This window comes from Idiotropiscis lumnitzeri, chromosome 12 (genome assembly GCF_059441095.1).
Source record: "Idiotropiscis lumnitzeri isolate Australia: NSW breed Sydney's pygmy pipehorse chromosome 12, RoL_Ilum_1.0, whole genome shotgun sequence".
In the NCBI taxonomy this organism is placed as follows: domain Eukaryota; kingdom Metazoa; phylum Chordata; class Actinopteri; order Syngnathiformes; family Syngnathidae; genus Idiotropiscis; species Idiotropiscis lumnitzeri.
This window is the reverse complement of record NC_142402.1, coordinates 17,418,143-17,446,139: the sequence shown is the minus strand read 5'-3', so window position 1 is coordinate 17,446,139 and position 27,997 is coordinate 17,418,143. Positions and strand designations below refer to the sequence as shown.

The following is a 27,997-nucleotide window of genomic DNA, read 5'->3' as shown; positions in this document are numbered from 1 at the left end:
ATCGTGGTTGTGGCATTTTTGGAAATGTGACTTGAATCCCGGCGCTCTATTTATAGCTTTTGGGGATGGGAGATATCAATGGGTGAGGAAGGAGACTTTCTATGAGGCGTGCGCTTGTCTTTTCAAGATTTGCGCTGAATAATAATTTCTCCAAGCAAAGGTTACGCTCGCTTTAGTATGCTAATTTATATTTTATAAAAAGCCCCCCCAGTGTGGTGTTCACAGTACAGTCTTTGTGTATGGACGCGTGCATGTGTGTGTGCACAATCATGAGCGCACGCAGACGGCACATCTCGTCTTCCCAACCCCCATTGAACAAAGAGGCTCGCTTGCTAGTGAACATGTAAAAATGGAATCCCATAAAATTAAAAATCAAAAGAAATAGACACGGTTGGATTTTCTTTTTTTTTTTTTACAACTAATGAAAAAAATACAAGGTAGAAATAAGATAAAGAGATTAAAATGAACTTTAAAAAATGATCTAAAAGCAAATATACAGAAGAATGATTATAGAGTAATATATTTAATTTATATATATATATATGTATATATATATATATATAATTTTTTTAAATTACCAATTTTATTTTTTGGTGCATTTACGAGCAAAACATTTTGTCGTCCATGTGTTTTAAGTCCAAGGTCTTACATTTTTTGTTTACGTTAAATGCAACAATTTGCGAAGCGGTCCCAGTTGTGAATCCTTCAAGGTTTGTTGACAATTTTTATTTTCATTATTTATTTTTTTTTTTCCCCCTTTCAATTTTTTGGGTGAGATATTTTTAATCCAAGTAGTTAGGCAAAAGTGCTGAACAGCTGCATGCTTAAAGATCTGTCAAAAAGACCCCCACACTGCTCCCCCTCCCCTTGTTGTGTCTATTATTTTTTTGTTTAGTGCTTGAGGCAGCCGTCATCCATGTTTAACCCCGTCATGTGGCGCACACACACACACACACCCACGCACACATGCATGTACATACACTTAATCCACCACTAAAACTAATCCTTAATCCTCTGGCAAATTGAACAAGCCCGCACTGCACCCGCCCACTTGCCATCGTCATTCCCAAATGGGACGGACGACATGCAAATTCAGCAATAAGTGCATGCAAATGCTTTGGGAGCGTCACACAAGTTCCTCAGGAAAGAATATGAATTTGTTTTGTTTTTTTCCCACGTTCAGTGAACGATATGGTTATCATCACTTTAGTGGGTGTGGATGTAATTTCCAATCGGGAAAAAAAAGTGTTATTTGCTGACGTTGACAAGTTTTATGCAGGACAACCACAATAATATTCAGAGCTAGGCACTTGACCCTTTTGAGTAGGTCAGTCCCCCGCCCAACAGCCGCAATCTGGGTAGCCTTCCGGCCGAGACCCTTCGGCCTTATTCATAAAACCCTCGTTTTTAAAAGTATCAATATAAGGTTAAACTCGATGGATTGATTTTTTTTTTTTTTTTAAATCGATCCCTACAAAGTATTGTAGAATAGTCAAGTGTTCCACTTGTAATTCTTTTGATGTTTTTTGTTTTATGAATAAGTCAGCAGAACTTCATTCTGCCAAATACTCTTTTGTAAAGGTTCAGCTTGGTCATGTCAGTCCATCGAATTTGTTTGCGTCTCATCTCTGTGCTTCTTTACAAAATCCAATCTGGCCTTGGATTCTTTTTGCTAATGAGTGGTTTGCATCTTGTGGCCTGTGCATTATATTTCTTCTCTGCAAGTCGTCTTTGAACAGTAGATTGCAAAATCTTCACCCCTGCCCTGTGGAGGTTGCCCGTGATGTCACTGAATCTCGTCTTTGGATGTTTCCCCTCAGCTCTCACAATGTTTGATCTCGATCAACTGCTGTTGTTGCTACCCACGGTCGAGCTTTTGCGATGGCTGTTGCGCAGCACATCAGTCGTTTCTTTCTTTTTTAGGACATTCCAAATTATATGTATTGGCCGTGTATGTCTAATGTTTGTGCAACAGCTATGATCGATTTTTTTCCCCCCTCTTCTGTCAGCTTTAGTATGGTTTTCTTTTCTCCCGTAGTTAAGAGTCTGGTCTTTTACAACAGTAACGTTCAAGTACTTTTTTTTCTCACTTGAAAAACACGTGGCTTCAGTGCTGAAAAACATGAATGATTATTCCATTACTGGTTTGGTCCAAAACATGCTGGAACATAGGCAAAAATATTGATCATTGCTTTCCAAATTAAATGCAAATGTTTTATTTTGATTCAAACCAGCCTGCTTTTATAACGGTCATCATAGAATATTCACTGTTGAAAAACTGAGAATTTTGTTCACAATGAACAATGAATTAGGATAATTAGCAAATATTACCAATATATTTAACCTCAAGTGTAATATTTTTCTGTTGCATGTAATGCTGCTGACCATTCTTGCTGACTTTTTTTTTTTTTAATCCACCTCTATTCCACTTCACAATCGTGATGATGACGTTTTATTCTTTCTCACGTGCACACGGACACACACGCACACACACACACACACACACACAACCCTCCTTCCCTTTTCTTCCCTTGGCTCCGGCCCCTGCCCGCTCTGTTCTGTCGTTGTGGGCCAAATGCTATTAAAATCCCCTCCCTCGCTCATTCTCTCTCTCCCTCTCGCTCTTCCCTCCCTCCCTCACCCTCCCTCTCCCTCCATCCAGCCCAGACTGTGTTTTGCTGCAGTGAGCGGCAGCCGTGTGCAGAGAAGCGCGTGAAAAGGAGGTTGCAAAACAATACCATACAACAAGAAGGAGGTAAAAAAAAAAAAGAAAGGAGCCAGGAAAAGAGGAGTGGAGTAAGAAGAAGACGCAAAAAAAAGAAAAGAAAAGAACGGGCCAGCGCATCCCGCGGGAGGGAAAAGCGAACAGCGGACCTAAGTGGAGACAACGTGAGGCGGAACGTAACGGTGCGTGTGCACACTTGGTAGCATTCCTGACTATTTTGCTTATTTACGGCCGCGTGATCGCGGAGACACCTGTCACGCGTCTGGAGGAATGTGCGTGCGCGCGCGCGCCCGGCGAGCACGCTCCCCTCACTGGTGCCCGCGCACACTCTAATCTGTTATGCGAGCTCATCATCGTCATCATCATCATCATCATCATAATCCCTTTGTTTTGTTACGTGTGTTATTTATTTATTTGTTTTTAGTTTGGAAAATGCTTTCGCTAAGTTGAAAGAAAAAGTGACTTCATTATCATCATCGTCATCTTGCGTTGTTATGGTCGGCCATTATTGTTAGGACGTGATAAATAAAGTGTTGCGATAATCGAACCCCCTCCCTCCATTGACTCCCTAAAAGCCCCCACCCCTCCTCCCTCCCGTCCTCCTTCTCCTCACTTTCCCCGCCCTACCCGTCCGCCCGTCCCGCAGGCGCTCGGTGACAATGAGCGTGCGCGCGGCTATTTTCAGACGTGCGCGTGTACTGTATGTTATGGTGTGTGTGTGTGTGTGTGCGTGTGTGTTTTTTGTGGGGAGGACGACAGGTGCACCTGAGCGCTGCTTTGTTAATTCCCATTAATAGCGGAGTTATCCAGCTTGACTTCACAGCGCTTGTAAACACGTTTGGCCTCTTTTCGGCTGCACGACTCGCCTGCTTGCTTCCTAGTCAGACGTTGATGTTTTTTTGTTTTTTTTTTAAATACACGTTGCACACAGAGCAGGTGCAAATGCTGTCCCACTATCGCAACTATAACCATTTTCACTGCATCCACGTTCGCGATAGACATTTGAGCTGGCTGGCAGTGACGGCCGCGCCTCGCCTGCCTCCCAAAGTTAGCTGCTCTTTGCTCCAGCTTTGCTACAAGCAGTGAAGATGATGGGTGGTTCGGTACTGACACTTAGGAAGGCGTCTGCTGTTGAGCGACACTTTTGCAACTGCGTAGCGGGTGCCAGCTCGTGACGGTGCCTTCATGAGCCTCACGCCTGTGACGCCTTGAAGGCCTTTTCACACTGCACTTGTTTTTTTTTATTATTTATTTGGCGTTCACGGCGGGCCAAGGTGGAGGGATGAAGACGCTCAGAGGCAACTTTGCCCATATTTGGAAGTGGTTGCTCAGCGGCCTCCCAGGAAGTAGCCTGGAGGCTTTTCCTGCTGGTTAGCCTTCAGCTCACCGTGTTCACACTGCATGGCAATTCTGACTTTTTCTTTTTTTTTTTTTTTGCTCATGTGTGGAAGCTATCAATTTTTTTTTTCAGGAATGTGAACAGCGCAACTCTGATTTCACTGATCAACGGCAACTTTTAATCAGAGATGGCTTTAAGCATATTTTGTATGATCATTTTTCGTTTTGGAATCCACTCGTTGCTGAGCTTAATTCCTAAATATTTCTAAATAATTTATATTACTATATTACACAATATATTATTGTTATTAGTTATATGAAAACCTGAAAAATGAGGGCAGATTCGGAGTCAGCGCAAGGGAAAAAAATCTGGCAAAAAGAAATTAGCATGCTACTAGCGGCTAGTAGCTTATTAGCTCTGAGTGAGCTGGCGGGCTAATGTTGGGTCCGTCCTATACGCCACAACCTCGTTTCTTGCGTAGATCCGCGCAACAGAGAAACTTGCGAACGTTAACTGTTTATTGCATACGCTAGCTAGCGAGCTAACAAGAGACCTAATCCGCTAACTAGTTCGCTCGCTCGACCACTGCTGGGTCGTCCAATTATTTTTGAAGTTATTCAATACAATACAACTTTATTTATAGAGCGCATTTCACAAGAGCACTTTACAAATGGAATATAAATTTGTAGGAAATTAGAACACAAATTGAAAGTCGATACCAGAAATACAGCATAACAGCGACAGTCTCATGTTGAGTCAAAAGCTAAAGAATAAAAATGTGGCTTCAACAGAGGCACTTAAAGTTAACTGTTTATTACGTTCGCTAGCTAGCAAGCTAACAAGAGACAGAAATTTGATGTTGTATGTTGGTACCCAAATAACTGTTTATGAAACGTAGCGGCGCATGTTACTCAGAACGCAGCTGACGAAAGCCACTTGAGCACGTACTGTATGAAGGCAACTATTTCGTCTTTAAATTTTTTCCACTGAAAGGATCCCGATTGATCCTTTTCTCTCTGCACAGCTTGCAATTGATGCTTTTCCGATCCCCCGCTCAATATTCTACTGCCCGCTTTGCCATTGACACTTTTCCACTGCATGGCTCGCCACTGACCCATTTGTCACTGCGTGTTTGGCTATTGGCACTTTTACGCTGCACGACAGACACTTTTCCCCACTGCCCACCTCGCCATCGATGCCTTCTGTTGCTCAGTTGATGCCATTCCACCGCACGGCACGCCGCTGACGCCGTTTTCCACAGCACGGCTCGATCGCTATTGACCATTTTCCACTGCAAGGATGCGCCTTTTGAATGCTCCGTTCTGTCATGACAGGAGCGGATAAACAATTAGAGCTAAGTCATGTAGAACAAACGTAAACATAACAAAGGATGGGTTGTCACAGGATCAAAATTAATTATTAATTCTGTAATTAATTGCGATTAATCGCATTTTTTCCAATTATTTTTTTGGGAAGATTTTAACAGGTATTTACTTGAATCATAAATTTTAATTAATGTAAAATCATCAAATATGAAGTGTATTTTAATCAAAGACTGTTCTAATAACTTTCTTTGATTCTTGAATATGATCTAAATAGTCATCTTTACAGGAATTTTTCTTTTTCTTTCTCAAAATTTATGCAGTACATTTAGTTATAAAAATTTCACTCCAGCAAGGCCCGGTGGTAAAACATAAGCAGGGTGTTTTGTTCGGAGATGATTTGGTAAATAAGTGCAGATAATATGGTACAATGTTTGAATTTAGTGTTGCAAGATATGCTAATTAATTTTTTAAGTAAAATAAATTGAGTTAACTGAGTTAAAAAATGTAATCGCATTAATTTTTTTAATTAATTGAGTTAATGCTTTCATTTTGACGTCCCTCATTTTATTATTTTCTTTTCGTTTTGTTTTTTAACTAGAGCGTGAAGATCAAATTGCCAAAAGAATAAAATAGTACATTTCGACCTCTCTCTATCTTGCTCTGGATGCGACTCGCCAGTCACTTCCTGGCTCCCTATTGACTCGTTTCCACTGAAGCCACAACAACCATAAACACACATGCTAACGTTAGCGTAGCCAGTGCTTCTGCTTCAGTCTCCGGTCATAAATCTAGGTTCACCGTCTCTTTTCGACCGCGCTTCTGTTTTTCAAGCGCTAAACTAATTGCGCTTGTGGTCCACCAATGTTGTTTTGGTCTCATGCTTGCCCCCTCGATCCCCGCCCATCATTCCTCTTCTGCTCACCCCTCCCCTCTCCTTACCCCCCCCCCCCCCCCCCACAGCCCGTTATGACACAAGCCGATCGATGCATGCACGAGGTCGTTTATTCACAGCGGGAGACCAATAACCACCCTGACGTTTTCCTGCAGGTAACCTCCATCGGGACCCCACCCCTCGCCTCCGCCTGTGGACTCCACCCCCTCACCCCCTGCCCCCCACCCCCTTCACAATTGGAAACCAACGAGCAGGATATCCGAGTGACCAAGCATGGCTTTCCCATCAACTCCGTTATGGATTGTCGGCGTAATGACGCTTCTCTCTGCGGTTTGCAGCAACGTCGTCTTTGGTGAGTACACCCTCATATTAACACCCCCTCCCCTCGCTCACCCCACCTCCTTCCACCTCTACTGGGGGTCTCTGTCCTCAGCATCCAGCTTGCTCTGCCTCTTATCTGTTGAGACTTTTTGCGGCTTTCCTGTCTTAAAACAAGAGGAGCGCTGAAGTGGAACTAACCACATGGGACGCTCCCAACACCCCCGGTTGAGCCCACCACACATGAGGCAGGTGTGTGTGTGTGTGGGTGTGTGCGTGTGTGTGCCCATGGGAACACACACAGGGGACCTTTGGCCTGATTTTCGCCATGTAGTCTTGTTCAGTTCGGTTGGTCGTCATCTGTTTTGGCGTTTTAAGCAGTGCCCGGAATATCCAATGTCTCTTCATCTTATCATCAAAACCTGATCCGTGGCGTTCCGTAGAAATGTGTTTTTACGGTTCAGTTTGGTACTTGAGCGGTGGAAAATGTAATCCTGATCGCTGCTGGTATGGCTCACATCTTTTTGCGGCCAAAATATCCAACAGTATGGTTTGCTGTGATGCACTCTTTTGTTTGATTAGTTGGCAGACGCTTGTCACTTCCTCTGTTAAAATCTAATATTTGATTGAAAAAAAAAAATAATAACATTGGATCACTTTTTAGCCCACTTATGTAGCGAAACCAGTCGCAGAAGCTTGCTATGGTTTGTTTGAGAAGGCTGGAAGAGAATCTTGGGTCAACTCCAGTGTTTTTGTTTTTTTTCCTACTTTGGGAGTCATGTTTCATGTGTCATGTTTTTTTATGTGTTCACAGCTCACGTCTCAGCATTTTATGCGAAGAAAAACCAAAAAAAAAAGCTAAACAAACTGCCGGGCCAATTGTCGCCAAACCTGGCGGAGCGGTAGAGCGTGCCAAGGAAGAAACCCGAGGGTGTCAGACCCGTTTGATAGTCAACAAGTGCTGGCGGAGGAACCGTATGCGCTCTGTTGGGCACCGAAAAAAAAAAACATGGAGTACACAAACGTCACAAACGTCCCACCGTGCTCGCGTTTGATTGACACTTCATTGAGCAATGTGTTTATTATTGTGCTTGTAGCACACAGATTACAGTTTAGCTCCTTTCACACGGGAAGTGTCAGGAAAAGTGGAGTCATGACACAGGTGTTGGCATTTTTTCCGCCTGTGCCTTAGAGACAGAAGTGAGGGAAAAGTGGATCCGAAATATCAAACCTGTAACCCGTTACACCTGGACTGACCACATCCAGTCCTCCAGGCCCCCTTCTCTACATCTTTTTGATGTTTCGCTCCTCCAACACCTGATTCAAATAATCAGGATCGTTATCAGGTTTCTGCAGAGCATTTGAATCACGTGTGTTGGAGGAAGGAAACATGCGGGATGGTGGCCCTCGAGGACCCTGCCTAACACGCTACCTGGTAAACTGAAAATAATTTTTATGAAATTATTTCTCACTTAAACCAAGCAAAGGGTCTGCATGTGAGCTAAAGTTGGTCCTGCGTTACAGTTTTTTTTTTTGTTTAAAGGTACTCTTTAAATCCTTTTCTTGTGGTTCTGTTCAGTGTGAATGGTACCAAACTAAGATTTTGAGATTGAAGCATTTGTGGCGGGTTTCTATTGTTGTGTAAAAAGTACTTGTTAAATTCAGAGAACTGATGGAGATGGGATGGCGGCTGTGTTTATGTGACCTATTATGTGAACTTTAACACCTGACGCATACTTCTCCTGCCTTGTTGCGTTGAAAGTATTTCGCTGCTGATTCGTCACAAAAATTTGAGGCTTTACTGGGAAGAAAAAAAAAAAGACGCTGCAGCAACTCTGTTTCTTGCTGCGTGTGTGTGTACAGCAATAATAAAAGAGTGTTTGCACTCCAAACACGGCGCAGGGACGGGCGTGCCTTACAGTAGCGAGCGCGCCGTGACTTTGGAACAGATATCCACCCTGCGGCGAGCTTCAAAGGAGCCGGAATGTTCCGTCTGGTTGCGTAATCGCTCCCGCTCGGTAATGGCCGCGCTTCCGTCGATGACTTCAGTGGGCGAGCTCAACTTCAGAGCGACGCAGGTGAAACGCGACCCCTCACGCTTTGGGATTTTCATTGCGAGTGGCTATTGCACATTTGCATTTTCACAACATCGAGGACACCCACACTTATTTTACTGTACTCCACCGCAACAGCTGGGTCCACCAGTTTATGAATTCTGAATTATGCATGCGGGAGTAGTGTACTGGAAACGGCGAGCAAAGATGGCCGTGCGCTCTTGGCTGGCATTCAGTCGGACGTTACCTGATGAAAGTGTGCCCGTCTGGGATGTGTGACCGTGGCCGGGCGACCATCTTTGCTTAGTTTGGTCTCCCCTTCAGTGCTGTTTTGCATGATCTTGTCCGTCAAGGTGAGTCATTACGCGCCGCTGGCGGTCTGGAAGGATGGGATGAGGACGTCAATATTTGGAGGTTAGTAGGGGGGAGGGGGACAAGCTAGGAAGCATACTAGCGTTTTTTTTTGTTTTTGTTTTTTAAAGGGAGTGGGAGCAAAACTGAGTTAAGTTGGGCTTTATTGAAATATTTAACACTCCGTGGTCCCTCTCGTCATTGTCAGGGTCAGTATCGTTGATGTAAGGCTTCTCAGAAATGAAAACTTGAACAGCAGTGCTAGCAGACACGTTAGCATCCAAATTAGCAAAGTGTGGCGGAACACATTTGATTTATTTTTTCAGGCAATGGAGTTTCTTTTTTTATTATTTTCTTTTCCCTTCACATCTACTAGTTGAAAAAGTAACTATTTAACATAAAGAAAACAATTATTTTTTTTCTATTATATGACACGCCATCATTTACAGATTTTGGAACATGACGCACACATAAGGCGCACCGCACAGCATTATAAGTCGACTTGTTCATTTTGGAGAAAATTGAAGACCTTTCAGTGCACATAACGTTCGTGAAAATACGGTAATTACAACTTTTTTTCGACATTCAAAAATCTGAGATTTAAAATTGAAACTTTGATCTTTGATCTCGTATGAGATCAGAAATCTGACCAACAAAATCACCCCGAATAACTTCCAACATCGCGACACGGTAACTTGGAAGTACTACTTCATACGGCTGTCCTCACCCCTAGTTCAAGTTTGCCTTGCCGTCACTGTGCTCATATTTGTCTAAGTTTGTATTTAAGCCGCTTTTTGTCGGTAAATGTGCCATCTCACCGGAGACAGATGCTAATATTACTTACACTAGATCAAATGCAATGACGCGTCTGCCGGGAAATGAGAACATCCGCCCCCGTTCACACCGCAGGCAAACATTAATCAGAGTTAAACTTGCTTCTTTTCTTCATCACCTTAAGTACGGGAATTTGTCGGAGTGGCGCAATAAATAGTGACAATGAATCGTCCGCCCCGGTGCCGCTCGCCGATGAGTTGGCAAACGAGATGCTCGGTTCCTCTGGGAAGCTTTGCACGAGGCACCCAGGATGCATGCCAACATTTCAATAGACGAGCGAATGAAAGGGGGAACATGGCAGATAGCGCCCCCTCCTTCGCCCCCCCATCACCATCCGCCCAGAGGGAGCAAGAGAGAGGTCACGGAATGGTTAGAGCCAGAAAATGACCTATTTCATTCCAGAAACATCGCAATTGAAGGGGATCCCTGAGAGGAATGTTGCTCATCCGCCAACTGGAGCGGCAGAGACTCTGAATGATTGTTACCTCCGCCAAGGATTGTGAGCGTCTTCCTGACTTGAACCTGAATTTCCCTTGGGTAGAATTGGTACTGTTTTAGTAGTTGTTTCATGTATCCGGGAGGGATTGAACGGATTAGTTGACGAATTGACTTCACTATTCCACACCGATTAGTTAACAAATTAACTGTATGAGTCAACATCAACATTGAGTGTTCAAAGTCAATTAATTACATATCACAATTTTTTGGCATCTCAACTTCCACCCGGTCATTTTACAGAGTGTAGACTTCGAACTCGCCTGTTGCTGGGACTGATAGGCATGAAGGCGGATGTATTTATTGTTTTGATCAGGTCATGTTAAATAAATTGGACATGATTAATGGAACTGATTTGGCTCCAATTTAATAATATAAATATGAATATTTTTACTAATGCACCTTCGTAAAAGCAAGCAGTATAGACTAATTGCAGCTTTGGTTCTTCTGAGAATTCCTTCCATACCTAAGTCAAATCGGTACTGTGTGAAATCTTTGATTGAATCAAAGAGAATCGTGAATCGAAAATCTAATCGAGTGAGGCCCTTTTGTATCAAATTGAATCGATTTTGGAAATTTAAATCGCAATCCAGTTTAATCACAATTAGTCCTAAAAGATTCATACCAGTGCGGCTAGGCAAGGAACGAGGGCAGCGTCACAAAGTAATTCCATGCTTGTCACAGAAATGTTACGCCCAATAATTTCTGGACAACAGCTGGGCTAAGAAGAATTGTATTCATATAATTCGTAACAGATAGCAAGATTATGGCACATGGCTCTAATTAGTGAGTTAAGGGTTTGGGTTTTGTTTTAGGTTTTGGGTTAGGAGTAAGATTCCAACTTGTTTCCCTTTCAGAGCTAAAATCGTGGTTTGGGTTACAAACATGGACCTCTGCTGCAAAGTGGGGACTGTGGAATAAGATACTAATACCACCGTATAAGGGGAAATGCGCCTTTTTCTTTTCCACTTCGGAATCTGTGGAATCTCATTAGTCGAAACGTAATTTGTTGCGCTTTGGTGGGATCTTAATAGCTTAAAGGAGGCAAAGTCTCATCCTGATCCGGAATCCCTTTTGGATCCAAGGGAGCAAAATGCCAATATGGAGCCGCTCGCTCGCTCGTTACATTCGCAGGTGACAAACGGTAAAAAAGCCTTGGCTGAGGTTGTTGTTCTTAGTCTCTGGTTGTTAGCGATCGCGCTGCTAAATCAGTCTTCAGTCAGTCACACCGCCGCAGAGCAGTGAGGAGGAGGAGGAGGAGGATGCGGGCGTGGTGGCTAGTGGAAGAAGAAGGGCGTCATAAATGGAGTCTCCACGCTAAAAGGGTCCTAGGGCACAAAGATCTACTTAGCATAAATTATTCAATCTTATGTATTACAGAGGGAGAGAACGCCGAGCTCAGCAAATCAATGGTTGAACACGAGACATCAGAGGACACGATCCTCCCTCCATCCATCCATCCATCCATCCACGCACTATACATCCCCCTTATGCGTCCATCTGTCCATTCATGTCTCTCCATCCACTCATCCATCAGTGCCTGCTCATCCATCCTTCTGTCTTGATCATCCATCCGTCTTCAATCAACACATCCATCCATCATCCATCCAACCATCCATCTGTATCCAACCATTCACTCTGCCAGATAATCCATCCATCCACTCATCATTCCAAATATCCAACCAGCTGCTGTCATCTGTCTTTTTGAATCCACTCATCCATCTGTTATTCTTGTCATCCATCCTTCTGTCGAACTGTCCATATTGTCCGTCTCGTCGTACATCCATCCATCTGTGTGTCTGGATAATCCGTCCGTTTGTCCATCCATTGATTTATCCATCTATCGCCCCACCCATCAATCAGTCTGTCCGTCCGTCCATCAAATTGTCCTTTCATCCTACCGGCATCCATCCAGTTCATCTACACATACAACTACCCTCCCGTCCATGTGTATGCTGAGATTTTACACTCAGAGAACATGGAAAATGTTTGTATTTTAGCCTCGTCATTGAATTCTGTTATAGAAGAAGAAAGAAAGAAGAAGAGAAAAATTCTGTAAACAACACCCCGCTGGTATGAGCACAAAGATTTTGTGGAAAATATGACTCAGAAAGTTAATTGTTGAATTTTGCTTTAAGTGAAAGTGTTTTAGTGTTAGAGCGCCACCTGCTGCTTTGACCTGCGCTTACTTCTAGCGATTGTGACGCCATCACGACGATGCAGAACTTGGGAGGGAATCTCGTTTGTACCGGCTGCGATGGGAAAGAAAAATCTTTGTGGAGGGTTTTTAATCAATCAGCTGCTGCGCCTTTATTAAGGGCCGCCACAAACTGGAGTAATAATTGCTTTTCTGCCAGATGCCTCCCCTCCGCAAACTAGCGGGCGGTCTCGAAATCCAAGGCAGAATCCGGCAAATCGCCGCTGAGTTGCTGTATCCAAATGTAAAAACTATCGCAGGCGGTCTTCTAAATGTCATCGTGATTTTGGCGTGTGGTTCCCTCGCAGGGCCCGCGAGGCACACCTCGCGCTTGTTAATGAGTCAGCGCTTATCAGCCGGCCTTGTTAACAGGCAGCGGGGCCTGGCTTCCGAGCTTCCAAGCCGCCTACTTTTGCTTTTGTGTGCTACGGCTAATGCGCCGCCATTAGCCCCGCTGCCGCTTTCTTGGCAGGCGTGGGGACGACTCACTGGTAAACAAAACAGGAAGTGGGCATCCGGCCACGAAGACAGAGGCGGGTCTGTTTTGGGGGAGGTGAACCCCAAGACGGTAAATCTTTCTACACAAGCGACCTTTAAACTTCGCCGTGGAGCTCAAATTGATAAATAAACAGGACCCGCCCCTCAACGCTATGAAACATTCGACCATCCGTCGGAGTCTGTCCCGCCACACATCCATCCATATGACCTCCGCTTGCCCAACAAGCCAATCCTTTTTTCACCATCCATCCTTCCGTCCGTCTGTCCGCCCGCTATCCAGGTGGCTGGCTTGGCCCGCGGACCCTTCGCATCCTCACGGCAGCGCCCCCGTAATTGGGTCAGCGCGGCGGAATCGGGGCGCAGCGGGCCGATGGCGTGCCTAATCCGCGTGGCCTTCCAAGAGCCACATTTCCCTCGGCGCGGCTGCACATCCAGCTGTGGAATTGGCGGCGCAATTAGTGCTTCCCCCCTCGAGGAAGATTGGGAGCTGACACATCGCCGGCTGCACAAACGGCGTAATAAGCACTGCCGTGGAATAGATGGGACTCGTGGCATCGGTACGCTGTCGGGAAGAAGAACTATAGTCGGATTCTACTCGCTCCATCGCTACCCGATGGGGCTAATTATTTGGACTCCGTTTGAACCCCTTTCACACCGTTGTCTATTTCCTTGCGTGTTCTCTCGTGTATCCGATACCAATATTGAATGCGGTGTTGAGGTTGATCCTTGAATTTGTCTTGTTCTGACATCGTATCGGAGGATTGCGTGTAAAGGGGATGGCGGAAAAATTTAGCGTATCAAGCTTCACACTGGCGCCGCTTTGTGTTGAAAGCAATTAGACAATTTCACACTGGCTTTGCCTCAATTGACTTATCAGGGGCGCAACGGGAACGATTTATTTGACGGTCCTTTCTAGATAGAATTCAGCAAAAGTGAGTGTTCACACCGCCGCGGCATCTCAGCGCATTGAGATTGCTTTCAACATAAAAGGGGGTGCGGTTGGTGGATCTCTGCCGTTAAACAAAGCTGCCTCTGATGTGTGCTACTGGGAAGAGGGCAAATTTGCTGGACAGTGCTGTCTTTGCAGCTCTTCGCATTTGGATAATTAGCCTCATGTGGAGTTGAAGTCAGCCAGCAAATTTGATGTCTTCTAATGTACCGAGAGAGGCTTTTTTTTTCCTGTAAGAATGGTGGCAATTAGCTACATTCAGCTTGGCTTCCCGGTAAATCGACGCATCACAAGACGCCCATGGTGAAGCTGGCATTTATTCATTTGTTGCGTTCAAATGAGAACGCTTGCCAAATAAAATTTTGGCTGACTTGGTTCAGCTCGGTCGTACAGGCCCTCAGAAAATGGCGATTTCTCATATGGCTGCGTTGATTCTAGCACCCCCTGCTGGCCCTGAGTGGAACATGCGACGGCATCCATCGTCTCACTTTCATGAATTACTTCAGCTTAATGTTACTTTTAATGGCAACAGCGCTTCGGGGGATTTCCGCAAAGTGGCTGCGTGCTCAACGGGCCTCTGAAGAAGCGTATCAGTCTGCAAGCATCTCTCATCTCTCACCAATCTGTCTGCTTGCGTCTCTCAAGGTCGGGGAAATTTTTACCATCTGCCTTGCATGCATCCGACCGCACACATCTGCCCGTTCGTCTGTCTAGGTATCCGTCAATCAATCAGGCTATACGGTATATCCGTGCCCGACTGTTTGTCCGTCACCTCATTCATCATGTCTGTCGATCGGTCTTGTCTGCCTATTTTTCTGTCCATCCATCCGCTCATCCACAGTCTGTCCATCAGCGCATTCGTCCATCTGCTCGTCGGTCGTTCCCTCCCTCCATCTGTCCATCCCGCTGCCCACTTGTCTGTTAGTCTGTCCGTCTGCCCAACTGTTTCTGCATCTGTCCGTCGGCCCAGCTGCGCAATAATGAATACATCTGTCCACTTGTCCATCAGTCTGCCCGCCCATCCATCCATCCATCCTTACATCTGTGGATTTGGATGTCGACGGTCCGTCTGTCCATCCGTCAACACACTCATCTATCTATCAATCTGTCATCCATACATCTGTTCGCTCATCCATCAATCTTTCCATCTATCCATCCATCCACCCATTCATCCAAACGTACATTTTCCCATCCATCCTTCGTTCGTCGTGCCATCTGTCTGTCTGTCCATCTGTCACCCATACACAAGTGCACTCATCTGTCCTACCGTCCATCTGTGCATGCATCTGCCCATACCTACATAAGTCCACTCGTCCATCCATCCATCCATCCATCTGCTTGTGCCTCTCAAGGTCGAGGAAAATTACGCCGAGTTGTCTGGCCTTGAAAGCATCGCCGCCGCCGATTAAACAAACAACAACGAGCGCAGTCTTGGGATGAATTAATTCACCTCGTTTCCACGAACGAGAGCCCTCATTACCACCCCCGCCCCCGCACACACCTCGGTTTTGATCATTTCCCTCATCCGACCTCACCCCTGCCCTCTCGTTATCCGCCGGAAATTCTCCAATGCAGGTTTTTTTTTTTTTTTTAATTGATTGCCGGCATATCGTCAATGCATTCCCACCCGGTCAGAGCAAGACACGATTTAGAGCCAGGCTCGTCTCTGTCGTGTGACGACACGCATGTGTGCCGCTTTGCTATCGATCCCGTCTGAGTGCCAAGGGTCCGGGGCGGGAGTATGAGAGAGCTGAGTTTGCCTTTGTTGATGATGCCATCACTTCAGCCGCTGCCTTGGGAGAGGCTCCTTCGCTAAGTGTCTCTTTATAGCCAGATAAAGCCGTTGTAATTCATCCGGGTGTCTCCTTGGAGGAGGTATATGCCTTCACATTGAATTTACACTCCATTCCTCTTAAGGTGGAACACAATCCCTGGTGTCTGATTAGGTGGAATCCTGGCCTGAGTGGTCTTGTGCGGTCATTCAAAATCCCGATTCGAACATGACTGAACTGTCACGCACTGAGCGGGTCTCCGCCACGACTTTTTAGGAGTGGTTGATTATCAGTCGCTAGTTTTACTCCGATTTGACTATTCGGTATGATTCAGTCGTTGCATATGCACATGTGGCTGAAAAGTGAAGCGTTGAGAGTCTCTGTCAGTTAATGAAGTGGCCATTGTTAAGAGCCCATCAAGTATTTGCTCTGGTTTAGTGATAGACCGATATGTTTTTTTTCAGGGCAAATACCGATTATTAGTGGTTATGGAGACCGATAACTGATATTTGAATCCAATATTAAAAAAAAAAAAAAACTCCAAAACTTGATTCTGGTGAGAGAGAGTGAGAGAGAGCGAGAGAGAGGGAGAGGGAGAGAGAGAGAGAGAGAATTGAATTAAAAAAAAAAAAAAACTGTATATGTGACGCCTGAAAGCGGTCTCAGTCTTTCCGTGGCAGCGAGTCGCTTATATGCCCGAGGGTCAGTCACTTGGTGCGCCAACCGCAATTGACCAGTTCACATCCCATTCGGCTCGGTGTGCGGCCGGCCTCGAGGTGGAACTCAATCGGCGGTCCACATTTGGCCGATGACCCGCTCACATGAGAACCTGTTAAAGGTGGAACACAACCGCTCATGCCAGATTCCGTCAAATTCTGGTCACGTCTACGTCTTGTTGGCCTTTTCCTTGGTTAAGTTCCTCTTTACTGCCAGATAAATCTGTTCTAATCCACCCGGGTGCCTCCTTGGAGGCGGGACGTTCACATACAAGTGCAGTTGTAACTGCTGCAGGAAGATTAGAGAAGTGACCTAACTGTACGTTAGCGCTGTGCAAATTGAACAAGGTTGAAAAGGTTCACTTTGCTTGTTTTTTGTTTTTTTTTTTAATGGGAAAAGAGGTTGAAAAATGCCCTTGTGTATAAGGACGCATCCATATTTTATATATCGGTACAGTAGAGAGGCGTAAACAACAGGGCGGCTCAACCTCTGGCTAGTGCAATGCTTTTGACATTCATCATCACCGGGCGGCGTCTTTGAGATGTCGCAAATAATCAAATCACGTTCATGACTATTTGCGTGTTTGAACCTTCTTAATGGTGCGCTTGCACACGTCAAAGCGAAAACGGAGCAATTGCTTGAGTCTATCGTGTGCTTTTGTGTGTGTTGTGTTGTGTAACTCGTCATGCGAGGCCAAGCAAAGCAGCTTAGAGGCGGGAGCATATTCTTTTCCAAGTAAATCTCCTTCGTTTGAATTAGCGGCACATTTAGCTCGGGTCCGCCTGGACGCAGGCTAGAAGGTATTGCCGCCTCGCTTTTGTGCGTGTCTGTGTTCGGACGGACTGTTGGCAAAAATGTCTTTGATGTTTATCATCAGTCACGCCCTTAAAACCGCTGGCTTCAAAAAAAAATCACCAAATAGGTGATTTTAATAATAACCCAATATATCTTATTTCTAACCTAAGCAGTTTTAAGTTTATACCCACATAATTTGGGGAATTCAAAACTAAATTGTTTTTGATAGTTGACCAGCCCTTCGGGAATCTCCCCCGAAGTTCCCGATGGCCACTTCGCTCTTATCGAAACAAGACCATGACCATATTGAGGCACTTTTAATTCTGTAAATCTCGTGACCACCCCAATTAGGTTTTTTTTCCCCCCGTCGTCATCCAGCAGACCAGATCTAATTGGCCAGTTATGGGGAGCTGCCACTACTCTAAATAGTCTTTGATGTTTTACAATGTTTGTCAAAGACGCAAAATTTTCTTTCATGTACACAAGAAATGTGTATTTTAGGTGAATAGAAGGACAGATTTCTATCAATTTTACAAAAATGTGTCCACCAATTTGTAGAAAACTGACCAAATCATTTGCCTTTTTGAAGACTAATCTGTCTTTGATTTTTAAGAAATGACCGTCTTTGGTTTCACTGAAGACTGTCATGGTCTTTGATGTTGACGGCAAATCTTCATTGTCTTTGATGTTTACGGTTACTTCCGATTGAAAACCGGCGGTTTGCAGCAGACTAAATTCTGTGTTTGAGGTTTTGTATTTTATTTCCTTTGGTTTCTCTGGCGAAATTGTCTTTGATGTTTACAAAAATTGTTTACATTGCGTTTGTCGAAGACCAATTCCACGGCGTGTTTTAGATGGCTATCCCGTCAATCTCCTGTTGCATGCGCCTTTTTAAGTTGTTTTTTTTTCCTCCTTGCGAGACGTTGCCTTTATATGATCTTTTTTTTCCCTACTCCTCCCTCTCTACCCGACATTGTTGTTTTTCCTCCTCTGCGCTTTGTGCGCCCCATCATTAGCGCTCGCTAGCTTCTCTTCTTTCTCCGCCATCTCGCCCCTACCGCATGGATTCTTCTTGTTCCCGCGCATGCCTCCATTACCGCCCGTGTCTTCTCGCTAATCAGCTTATCCGCCGTGTGTCCAAGCTGCCGTGTCTGCCTTCCTCCTCCCTTTTGTTTTGCTGTTCATTCAGCCGGCGGATTAGAGACGCCTGTTTGCCGCCTTTTGTCTGGCGATGGGCGAGACGGACGTAAAAAGACAGAGTCTGCGTTATTTAGTTGAGGTTTTTTTTTTCTCATTTTTTTGAACATTGGAAATTGTCTTTGGTTAGGTTATGAAATTGCAGATTTGAAGTGAAATGAAGAGGCTAATTGCCATGCTAAATTGATATATACAAAAATCTGTACATTAAGGTCACGGAAAATTTAAATGTTCTTCAACGTTGACAAATCTGAACTTGCAGTTTCAAAAACACGCAAAACTAAATGAAAATCCTGTACGTTACGCTTGTGCAAGGCTTTGATAGTTATCCAATACTAAATTGTCTTTGATGTTCATAAAACACATGTTGAAGATGCTGAACTCTCTTTGATATTTACAAACATACGTTGAAGACTTGTCTTTTGAATTTACCAAATCATCTACTTTAGGTTAATTAATGACGGTAAATTGGCTATTTACGAAAAGACGTAAGGTACGTTCATCAAAGACTGAACAGTCTTTGATGTTTATGAAATCACATTACAGTCATTGAAGACATTTAAGTCCTCTTCATTGTAAATAAAATCACCTAAAATTAAAGGAGCACTAACTTTTTTATCTTAAGTTCAAATGGTCTTTGATGTTTGCCTGCGTTAGGCTTAATAAAAGTTAACTGAGGATGCTAAATTATCATCCATGTTGAGGAAAATTTTTACTTCAGGTTCGTTGAAGACTTAACTGTCATTGATGTTCACAAAATCCCCCATGTGGGTTTCAATGCAGACTAAATTGTCTTTGATGATGACAAAACCCCCTAGATTAGGTTCATCAAAGACTTGTCTCTAAATGTTCTTGCCGTTTATGAAACAACATTTAAGTTCACAAAGAACTAAGTTTCAGTGAAGACGGCAAAGTGTCTTTGATGTTTGGGACAACACATTGCAACGACTTTGATGCATGTAGTCTCGTGTCTCAACGTATACTCACAGATATTGATGATGATGATGATGAGCCACACCGAATTCGCCCCGAGGACCGCGTGTGCGCGTGAGGCGCGCGCCTGCACCTGAATCCCAGCCGTTGACTGACTGCCGATCGATCGAGCGGCTTTATTCTTAACGATTAAACGACAGATGCCTTTTTTTTTTGTTCGTCCGGAGCTGCAGCTGTCACCAATGAAAATGAGTCATCCCTCTTTAAAAAAGAAAAACAAACTCTCAAGGTTAACCCCGTCAAGTGATTTTTGTGGTGTTTGTGAAGTAACCTACTTTACGTTGTGAACTGCCAAGATTGCTGCAAAATGGTACACTTTAGCTTCAACGAATACTAAATTGTCTTGTATGTTTGATGAAAACCTGTTAGGCTATTGGAAATGTCAAATTGTCTGGTGATGTCGGGGTTAAAGGTAAATGATGATGAAATAATTCAGTAGTCTTTGATCCTTTCAAGAATGTTAAATTGAAGGCGCTAAATTGTCATTGAAGTTTACGAAATACTCTTTGATGTTATGTTATTGTAATGCTTAGTCATTGACGTTTGAACACATGTAATCAAAGACACACAATTGACTTTGTTTATATTCACGCCCACGCTAGATGATGACAACAGTCTGTCTTTGATGTTTAAAAACACATTAAAAGATGAAAATTCTTTGTTCACAAAAACACCCGCGTTAGGTTTAAAATGACAAAGTTGTCTTTAATGATTTTTTTTGGTTCTTTGGATGTTTGTCTGCTGATTATGAAATTTTGTCTTTGATGACTCTTTGAATTTCCTTTGATCTTACAAATATAAACATTAACCAAAAGAGTCATTGTTTTAGCAAAAACGTGTCTTTGATATTTTGTCCAAAAGAATACCTGTTAGGTTCCCTGCCAATGATGGATTGTCTGTTGTTTATGAAAATGAATTGAACGCACAAAATTGTCTTCATTCTCAACTAAAGTGTGTAGTTGAGATTCAATGGTGCAACTTCTCTTTTTGATGTTGGGAAAATCACATACGTAATTGCAGATTCTAAATCGCCATTGATATGTCATTTCAGGCAAGCGTCTATGTGAGCCTCGTGGAAGACAAAATTGTCTTTGGTGTTTTGACTAAACCACCGGCAGTACATCTTTTTTTTTTTTTGGACAAATTTTTTGTCAGGCATCAAAAGCAGTGTTCCGTACCGCAAATTTACAGCCGGCTGGCGTCGCTCGGTTGCTTCGCAATCTCGGCGTCCCACACGCCGCGCTGCCATTAAGCGCCACGCCGTATTATTCAAATGCCCTTTGCATTAATACAGTAGCTGGCATTTAGTGTCGACCATCATTTACGCCGCCGTTATAATTGGTTCAAGCCTTCGCTCGTGCCCCGTGTAAAGCAAAGGGGGAGGAGGAAGGGGGGGGGGTCTGTTGCATTATGGGAGGCGGGAGGATCATTAGACGCGATAGCGATGTACTTTTCAAGTGGAAAAGGTCGTCTTTTATGAGGCCTTCTTGAAAGGCGGCGAGAATGATGACGCGTGGCTTCCCGCCTGAAAAGGGCCGAAGGATTTGAGGCGGCGAGGTAAGGCGGGAAGGGGAGAGAGGTAGGGTGTGAAGGAAGGGGTGGGCGGGGGGTTCTGGTGTTCAAGGCCAGCGTTTGGGTTGCTGCGGGCTGAGGTTGAACGTCAGCGATCCGTACGCTGACTGTTATGCTCAGCACATTTACTTTAGCGGCCGACATCAAAAGCAGAAAGGCTTTCATGTGGATGCTTTCGATTTCAATGACTGTTTGGAAAAACGGAATTGTGTCCGTTAAAAAGATGTCAATTGTGCTTCGATATTTGTCAAAAACGCTCAGAGTTGTCTTTGATTTCCAAATGGATGTGTTTACAAAAAAGTGCAAGTTGGCTTTTTTAAAAAAAATTCTAATAGTCGGATCTTTGCAAAAATGCTTTCTCAATTGTTGCTTTGGTCTTTGATGCTTGTAAAAATCTGGATGTAAGGCTTGCTGATGACTAATTTATTTCTGATTTATTTCTCACTAAGGACAAAATTGTCTTTGATGTTTACGAAACATGTACTTAAATGAAAGACTAAAAAGGTTTTTGACATTTAGGGAAATGTGTCCGTTAGCTTTGTCGAAGACTAAATTGTCTTTGATGTCGACAAAGATAGACGCCAGGCTTGGTGAGGAGATACACCTGTCTTTGATGTTTACGAAAATTGTAATTCAAGGAGATCTTTGACATTTACGGAATGTCAGCTTTGTCGAAGACTAAATGGTCTACGTCGTTCACTAAAACCTGCATGTGACGCTTTTTGAAGACTTTACTGATAATTATCGGCTGGGAGATTTACAAATGTTAGTGGGTGTGTGTTTGTGTGGAGGGTGTGTGTGAGTTTGATCGTTTGCCGGTCCGTCCCGGTAATTTACAGCTGGCAAAACATACCGCGCGCATGTTGCTGCGATTGCGAGTTACTGCATGCGCGACAGCGGCCACAAATCACAGCCTCCAAACGGCGATCGTTAAAAGTCCAAATCAACACCTGTCACACATCTCTTCACTTGCTAGTGCGCATCCTAATCGTCATCATCATCATCATCATCGTCAAAGCGCCGCTTAGCGCGCGCGCACACGCACACTCTTTGTCTTTGTCTTGTTTTCATGCGAGCCACCTGTTACGGAGGACTTTGCAAGCGGTTCAATCAAGTGGGCGGGGCCGTTTTGCACACGTTTCCAAACTTGGACGAGCTTTGACCATTTTGCTTTTTTCAACTGGAGCATTTTGCTTTAGTTTTGTGCCATTTTCTTTTTTCTAACTTTTTTTGGACTTTTCTGCTTTTCCATTTCCACAAATCAAGTCTGTTTTCTGTTATTTACTGTTTGTTTCCTTTCAACCCCCTTTTTCCCATTTAATACCTTTTTTCTGTTCCTTAATATCTTCCAGTTTCCTCCCATTTTCCCCGAACTATTTCATATTTAATTTTTTCAACTGCCATTTTTTTCTGTATTTTTCCATCATACATTTCTCCCAGTTTTCTACTTCCTCCTGCGTTCATATATTCGCTACCATTTTCTCTTTTTTTTGTTTTATTTTGTAACCCAGCTGTTTTCCTGTTTCCAACCTTTTTTTTCAAGCCGTTTCCCAATTTTCGACATTTTCCCTCCAGTTTCCTTCTTTGTGTCTCCTGTTAACTACCTTTTTCTTCCGTTTCCAAGCCCCTTTCCACATTTTTTTCCTGTTTCCTTTTTCATTTCACGTCTTTTATCCCTTTCACTCCTTTTCCAGTTTTTACATGTTCTGTATATTTTTCCTTATATTTAATTTTTATTTTCCACCTTATTTCCAACCGCCCACCTCTTCTGTTTGAGCGCTTTGACAGTTTTCACCCTTTTTTGCCCCCTTTCGGCCTGTTTCCTATGCACTCATTTCTTTTCCTATTTCCTTTTTGTTGACTGCGTTCTCATTTCCCTTTTTTGCTCGCTAAATTTTTCCTCTTTTGGACTAGTGATTGCGACTTTTATCCTGTTTCTTCCCGCTTTTCTCCTCTTTCCTTTATTTGACCTTTTTTTCCTTTTATGATCTACATTTAATTTTTTTTCATTTCCCACTTTGTCTCTTTTCCTTCGTCCATTCCTTACTTTTCACTTTTTTTCCGGTTTTCCTACTTTTCTGCGTGTTGATTTTTTTTTTTTTTTTTTAACTGTCCACTTCACTCCCTGTTTCTTGCCACATTTCTTCCGCCATCCCAAACCTCTCTCATTCTTCCTTACGCTGCTTCCTTCTCCTTATGACCTTTCTGCCGTCCCTTCCTTTTGTTCCTACCTTTCCTTTCTCCCCCGTTTGCTATCTTTGTTGTTCCGCCCGTACTCGAGTGTCATTAAGATCTTTTACTCTCTCACGGACTGGAGTACAAACACACAGTCGCTACTTTTTTTTTTTTTTTCCCCTTTTTCCTACTCCCCCCGTTACCAAGCTTTTCTCCCTCTGTTTCCCACTTGTTTTTTTTTTCCCTCTCCCTGTTTATTATCTTCCATTCTCTTGTTTTGTTGCTCAGCCCAGCGCGTACTTGAGTATCATTAAGACTTTTTTTTTTCTATCCGACAATGGCGCCGTATGCCAAAGGCTGCAGCAGCAGTGCTATTGTTTTGTTCCTGATTGTCTTTTCTTCTTTTCTTTTTTTTTTTCTCTCTCCTCTCCTCCGAGTGTGATGTGTTATAAAGCGCTCCGCTCCAGTGGCTGTCGCCTCGCCACAATAGCATCCCAGCCTCCAATTTGTGTCGACTCAGGCCTTTCTGAGCGTAATCTGCATGTTGGGCGCTACGACGGCTTATAAAAGAATCTCAATTGTCTTGAATGTTTGACAGAAAAAAAATACCGCCGATGTTCGATTCATTAGCGGATGATCTTGGATGGGTAATGAAATACATGCCGTGTGTAATCTTCATTAGAGATGCGTTTGTCTTTGTTGTGGAGGGGAAAATTGTATGTTGATGACAAAAACACGCACGTTCGGTTGATTGGTTTCCCACGTACCACCATACAACTCTGTATCATGTATCGTACATTTGAATACTTGTGCTCTGGTGCCTAAGCTTGTCCAACATTTTGTCATTTCTCTCCTTTGCGATTGACACGACACACCGCGGATCACCCCAAATCTTTATCTTCTACCGAAAAGCTGTGCTGATCTCAAATCCAAAGTAATAAAGTGCCGCCATCTATAGGGATCTGTTAGTCATAGCGTTGGTTTACAAGCTTGAATTTCACAGGCAAGCTGGAAGCTGTTAAAAATGTAGAATAAACCAAAAATTTTTATTTTTTTTTTGTTTTATTTTTTTTGCCTTGGATCCTGAGTTCAAATTTCAGATCCGAGCGCTGTACGGTGGCAGTGAACCCAATTCAACTCACCTCACAAAAAGCAGCTGAACAATTCACCCAAAAAGCGACTTCACGCTGTTGACGGCCACATGCTAACGGCTAGCATGGATACTAATAGTTTTCTAAGCTTTCAAGACACGGTTATTTGAATGCAACAAACAAGATGGATAATATAACGATAATTCTCCTCTATGAATAATGACTCAGAAGTTCTTCTTCGTTTGCATCTACGTGACTGTATTATACTGCCCCCGGTGGTCAAAGCAGTCACACCAGAAGGAGCAGCACAATGACAAACATTGATGTTGAATTTGTTCCTTTTTTTGTTTTTTAAATTGTGTTATGGCTCTCGGGTTTTAGAAAGCACAATATTGTATTGTCTATCAAAAAGCAAACTTTTAAAAAAAATAGTTTCATGATCTGTATGAATTAATGATATTTCTATTCATTTAATTTCATTCATTTCAGTGGGGCAAGGTGTTTTGAATCTAATGTATTGAATCCGCTTGGCAATCAGTCACTCTGACGATGATTATGATGATGATGACGTCGATTACACCAATAGTGATGATTTGTCGATACGCAGCAGGTGATAATTGGCTGGCATTTGCGTAAAAGCGCAGGTCTAATTGCGCTAACGAGCTCCACGGGCTTATGGAATTGGTCGGTCCGGAGGCGCGCCGACTATTAGCGGCGTTAACGCGGCGCTAACACGGCTACTGTATGTTTGATGAGCGCCTCGCGGGGAACAGGATGATAGCGACGCTCTTCAACTTCCTCCGGGCTAAAACTCTGATGGAAGCCGAGCGGCACAGTTTACCCTTCTCATTTTCTTCTTTTGCCTTGTTTTTTTCTTTTTCTTCTTTTTCCCTCCCCTTCCACTCTGTGATGAATATTTAAAGAGTTCTGCGGTTTGTGTATCAGCTCCGCCGTGATGTCTTCATCGGCACTAAAAAGGACGAGGACGTTTGTTGTTGTCGACTTCCGGAAGGTCTCAGGATTGATCCGCGCTTGTCGAGAAGGATCAGCCACATTTTGTGCTTGTTTTTTTTTTATTTTTTATCCCGACCTTGTTTCCGCGTTTCGTCAGCCTAGCCGTAAGCCTCTGCCAGCAAGGACGACAAAGTAGGGCTTCAAGCCAAGGTTAGAGTTTTAAATGAGGGTTTCAAGCCCTGGTTTGTGTTCCAAAAGGGGGTTTCAGCACAAATGAAGGTTTTTAGCCAGTGTTGGGGTTTATAGTTTTTCATTTTCTAGGATTACGTAAAAAGCGAGATCTTAACACTGGGATAGGGTTTCAAGACAGGGTTAGGGTTTGATGTGTTGTGTTTGGTGGCACGTGTAAGGTCCTCAGGTTCATGTTTTTGTCTAAAAGGCAGAGTGACATTTTGTACTCGTTTTCCTTTTTGCCTTGCGTCGGACGGGACAAAAGGGAAAACGGCAAAATGACGGTTGCGCCAGCGAGGGCGCCCGCCGGCAGAATGATAACGCGCTGACATTTCCTCCAAAAACAACAAGGCGGGCTTTGAAATGATTGACGCGCCACGTTCCAAACATTCAATATCAAATCAAGTGTGCACGCCTTTGTCAATCCGGAAATCAATGAGCCATTCCACCAGCTGGCCAATTTACTTTATTTTATTGATTGATTAGCTCGCACGCTCACCCCAAAATATCAACAGCTCTCAAGACTCGGAAGGATCTTTGAGGTTGACGAAAGTCAAGTCGCGTAAGGGCTTGAAAATGGTCTTTCTTGAAATCAAAGACACAAATCTTTATTTAAACCTGACGACCAAACCAAGCGGAGGACACCACGTCCTCGTCGCACACACTCCGCACGCATTTCCATGTCCAAAGTGGAATGAGTACAGTAGCGGCACTTGAGGACGTGGCATTAAGGCGCTTAAGAGGCTCATTCAATTAACGTCGGGTCAAAGCACAAGACTGACCCGCTTCAAAGTCGGAACAAAGACACGTTCAAGGAGCCACTAACCCCGCCCGCTCCCTCACTTTGCCCCGTCGCTGTCCTTGACGTTCGTTCAGTTTACGTTTGACATCTTCATGAGTGACTTCTTTTGGATTTGTCTCAAAACACGTCATGGTTGTCGTGTTGTATTTATATTTATAAAAACTTGAAAAATGAAACTTAAATGGTCTTTGATGGTGTATATTCTTTTATATTTATGAAAAAATGTACATCAGTTCTGTTCAAGGCCCTAAATTGTTTTTGCTGTTTGCAGAAACATTTGTGGAAGGTTCATCGAAGACCACACGTGTCTTTGATGTTTACAAAACCACATATTTTGAATTGTTTAAAGCCTCAAATATTTATTTGGTGCTTATAGAACATGAATGTTTGGTCTTTTGAAGACTAAATTGTCCACAAAAACATTCCGATTCCAAACTGTCTTTGATGTTTAGTGATTCCGTCTTTGATATTTAAATTGAAGATGCCAATTCAATAAGTGCCAGGTCAGAACAAAGGCCGACCCGCCCCATCACTTTGTCCGGTGGGCGTCGTCTGCACTCCTTGACGCTGTTGTCGTGTCGTCGCCTGCGACTTAGTGTGAGTTGCCGTCACAAAAGGACGCGTGCACGGTTATTCCTTAACGCCGTAAATCCCGTCATCCTTTGTGCCACTGGCAGATTAGCTGCCGGCGCCAGGACGCGCCGGAGTGACGGGTGCGTATTCCCCAAACAAAAGATGGTTGACATGAAGAGCTCGCCGAGGGGAGGACGTGATGTCACTCTACCGCTTTCATGAGCAAAGCCACGGCGCCCGTTTATCTCCTTGACATCTCATGATTTTGGAATCTTCACCACGGAACAGTAATTCCTTGTGGAACACAAGTGAAAATTCAAATCTTGAGTTAATGTTTCAAATGAGGGTTTCAAGCAGGGGTTAGCGTTTCAAATTCTGGTTTCAGGTCAGGGTTAGGGACTCAAAGGAGGATTTCAGGGAAGGGTTTAAGGTTTTATGAGGGATTGCAATCCTACGGTGAGTTTCATGCCAGATTTTGGTCTTCAAACCTTCCTTGGTGTTTCAAACTAAGATTAGGGTTTCAATTTCAAGGACGTGTTAGCATGTTATAGATGGGTTCAAGTAGTGATGGGTGAATACCGATACCGGGTATCGTATCGAGCAAATATCAAATTTATTTGAAGGTATTGAGTATTCCCAGAGGCAGCCGATGCCAGCTACCAATAGTACGATTTTTTTTTTAGACATGGTTTGGGGTTTCAAGGAAGGTTTAGGGTCTTTTGGTCGGGTTTCAAGTCCCGAGAAGGTTTTCAAAATGGGGTTTCAAGCCATGGTTAAGGTTTCAAATTAGTGTTTAAAATTTCAAATTATGGTTTCAAGCTAGTTGTTAGTGGTTTAGAACACAGATTTTGAAAGTATGCTTTCAAGGCTGGGTCAGGGTTTCAAGTTAGGTTTGTGTTTGTTGGTTAAAGCCTCTTTCTCGTTCTTTCTCATGTAGCACATTTAGCTTCGAAACCTGCTATGAAATATTCATAGCAGTAATCTTGTGTTGGAAGGGCCATTCGTTGGCCACATGGGCTAAATAAACGCCCCATTTATTATTTACGAGCAGCTCAATAATTAGCAAATGCGCATCTTAATGCGCACACAAACTCAAAGAGTCAGTGGCGCGCACAAAAAATGGACACCTGACGCTCTCAGGGGGACGC

The 27,997-nt window shown here is 43.7% G+C and overlaps 1 protein-coding gene across 3 annotated transcripts in view; it reads left to right on the top strand.

Annotated features, from left to right (window-relative positions):
* The first annotated feature begins 2,669 nt into the window (after positions 1–2,669).
* cadm3 (cell adhesion molecule 3) overlaps positions 2,670–27,997 on the top strand; it is a 74,006-nt gene continuing 48,678 nt past the window's right edge. For all 3 annotated transcript variants that reach the window (XM_088311165.1, XM_088311164.1, XM_088311163.1), the window contains exons 1-2: positions 2,670–2,907; positions 6,437–6,633. In XM_088311165.1, coding sequence (XP_088167291.1) covers positions 6,555–6,633 — 79 coding nt within the window. In that variant the 5' untranslated portion in view covers positions 2,670–2,907; positions 6,437–6,554. The remainder of the gene's footprint in view (positions 2,908–6,436; positions 6,634–27,997) is intronic.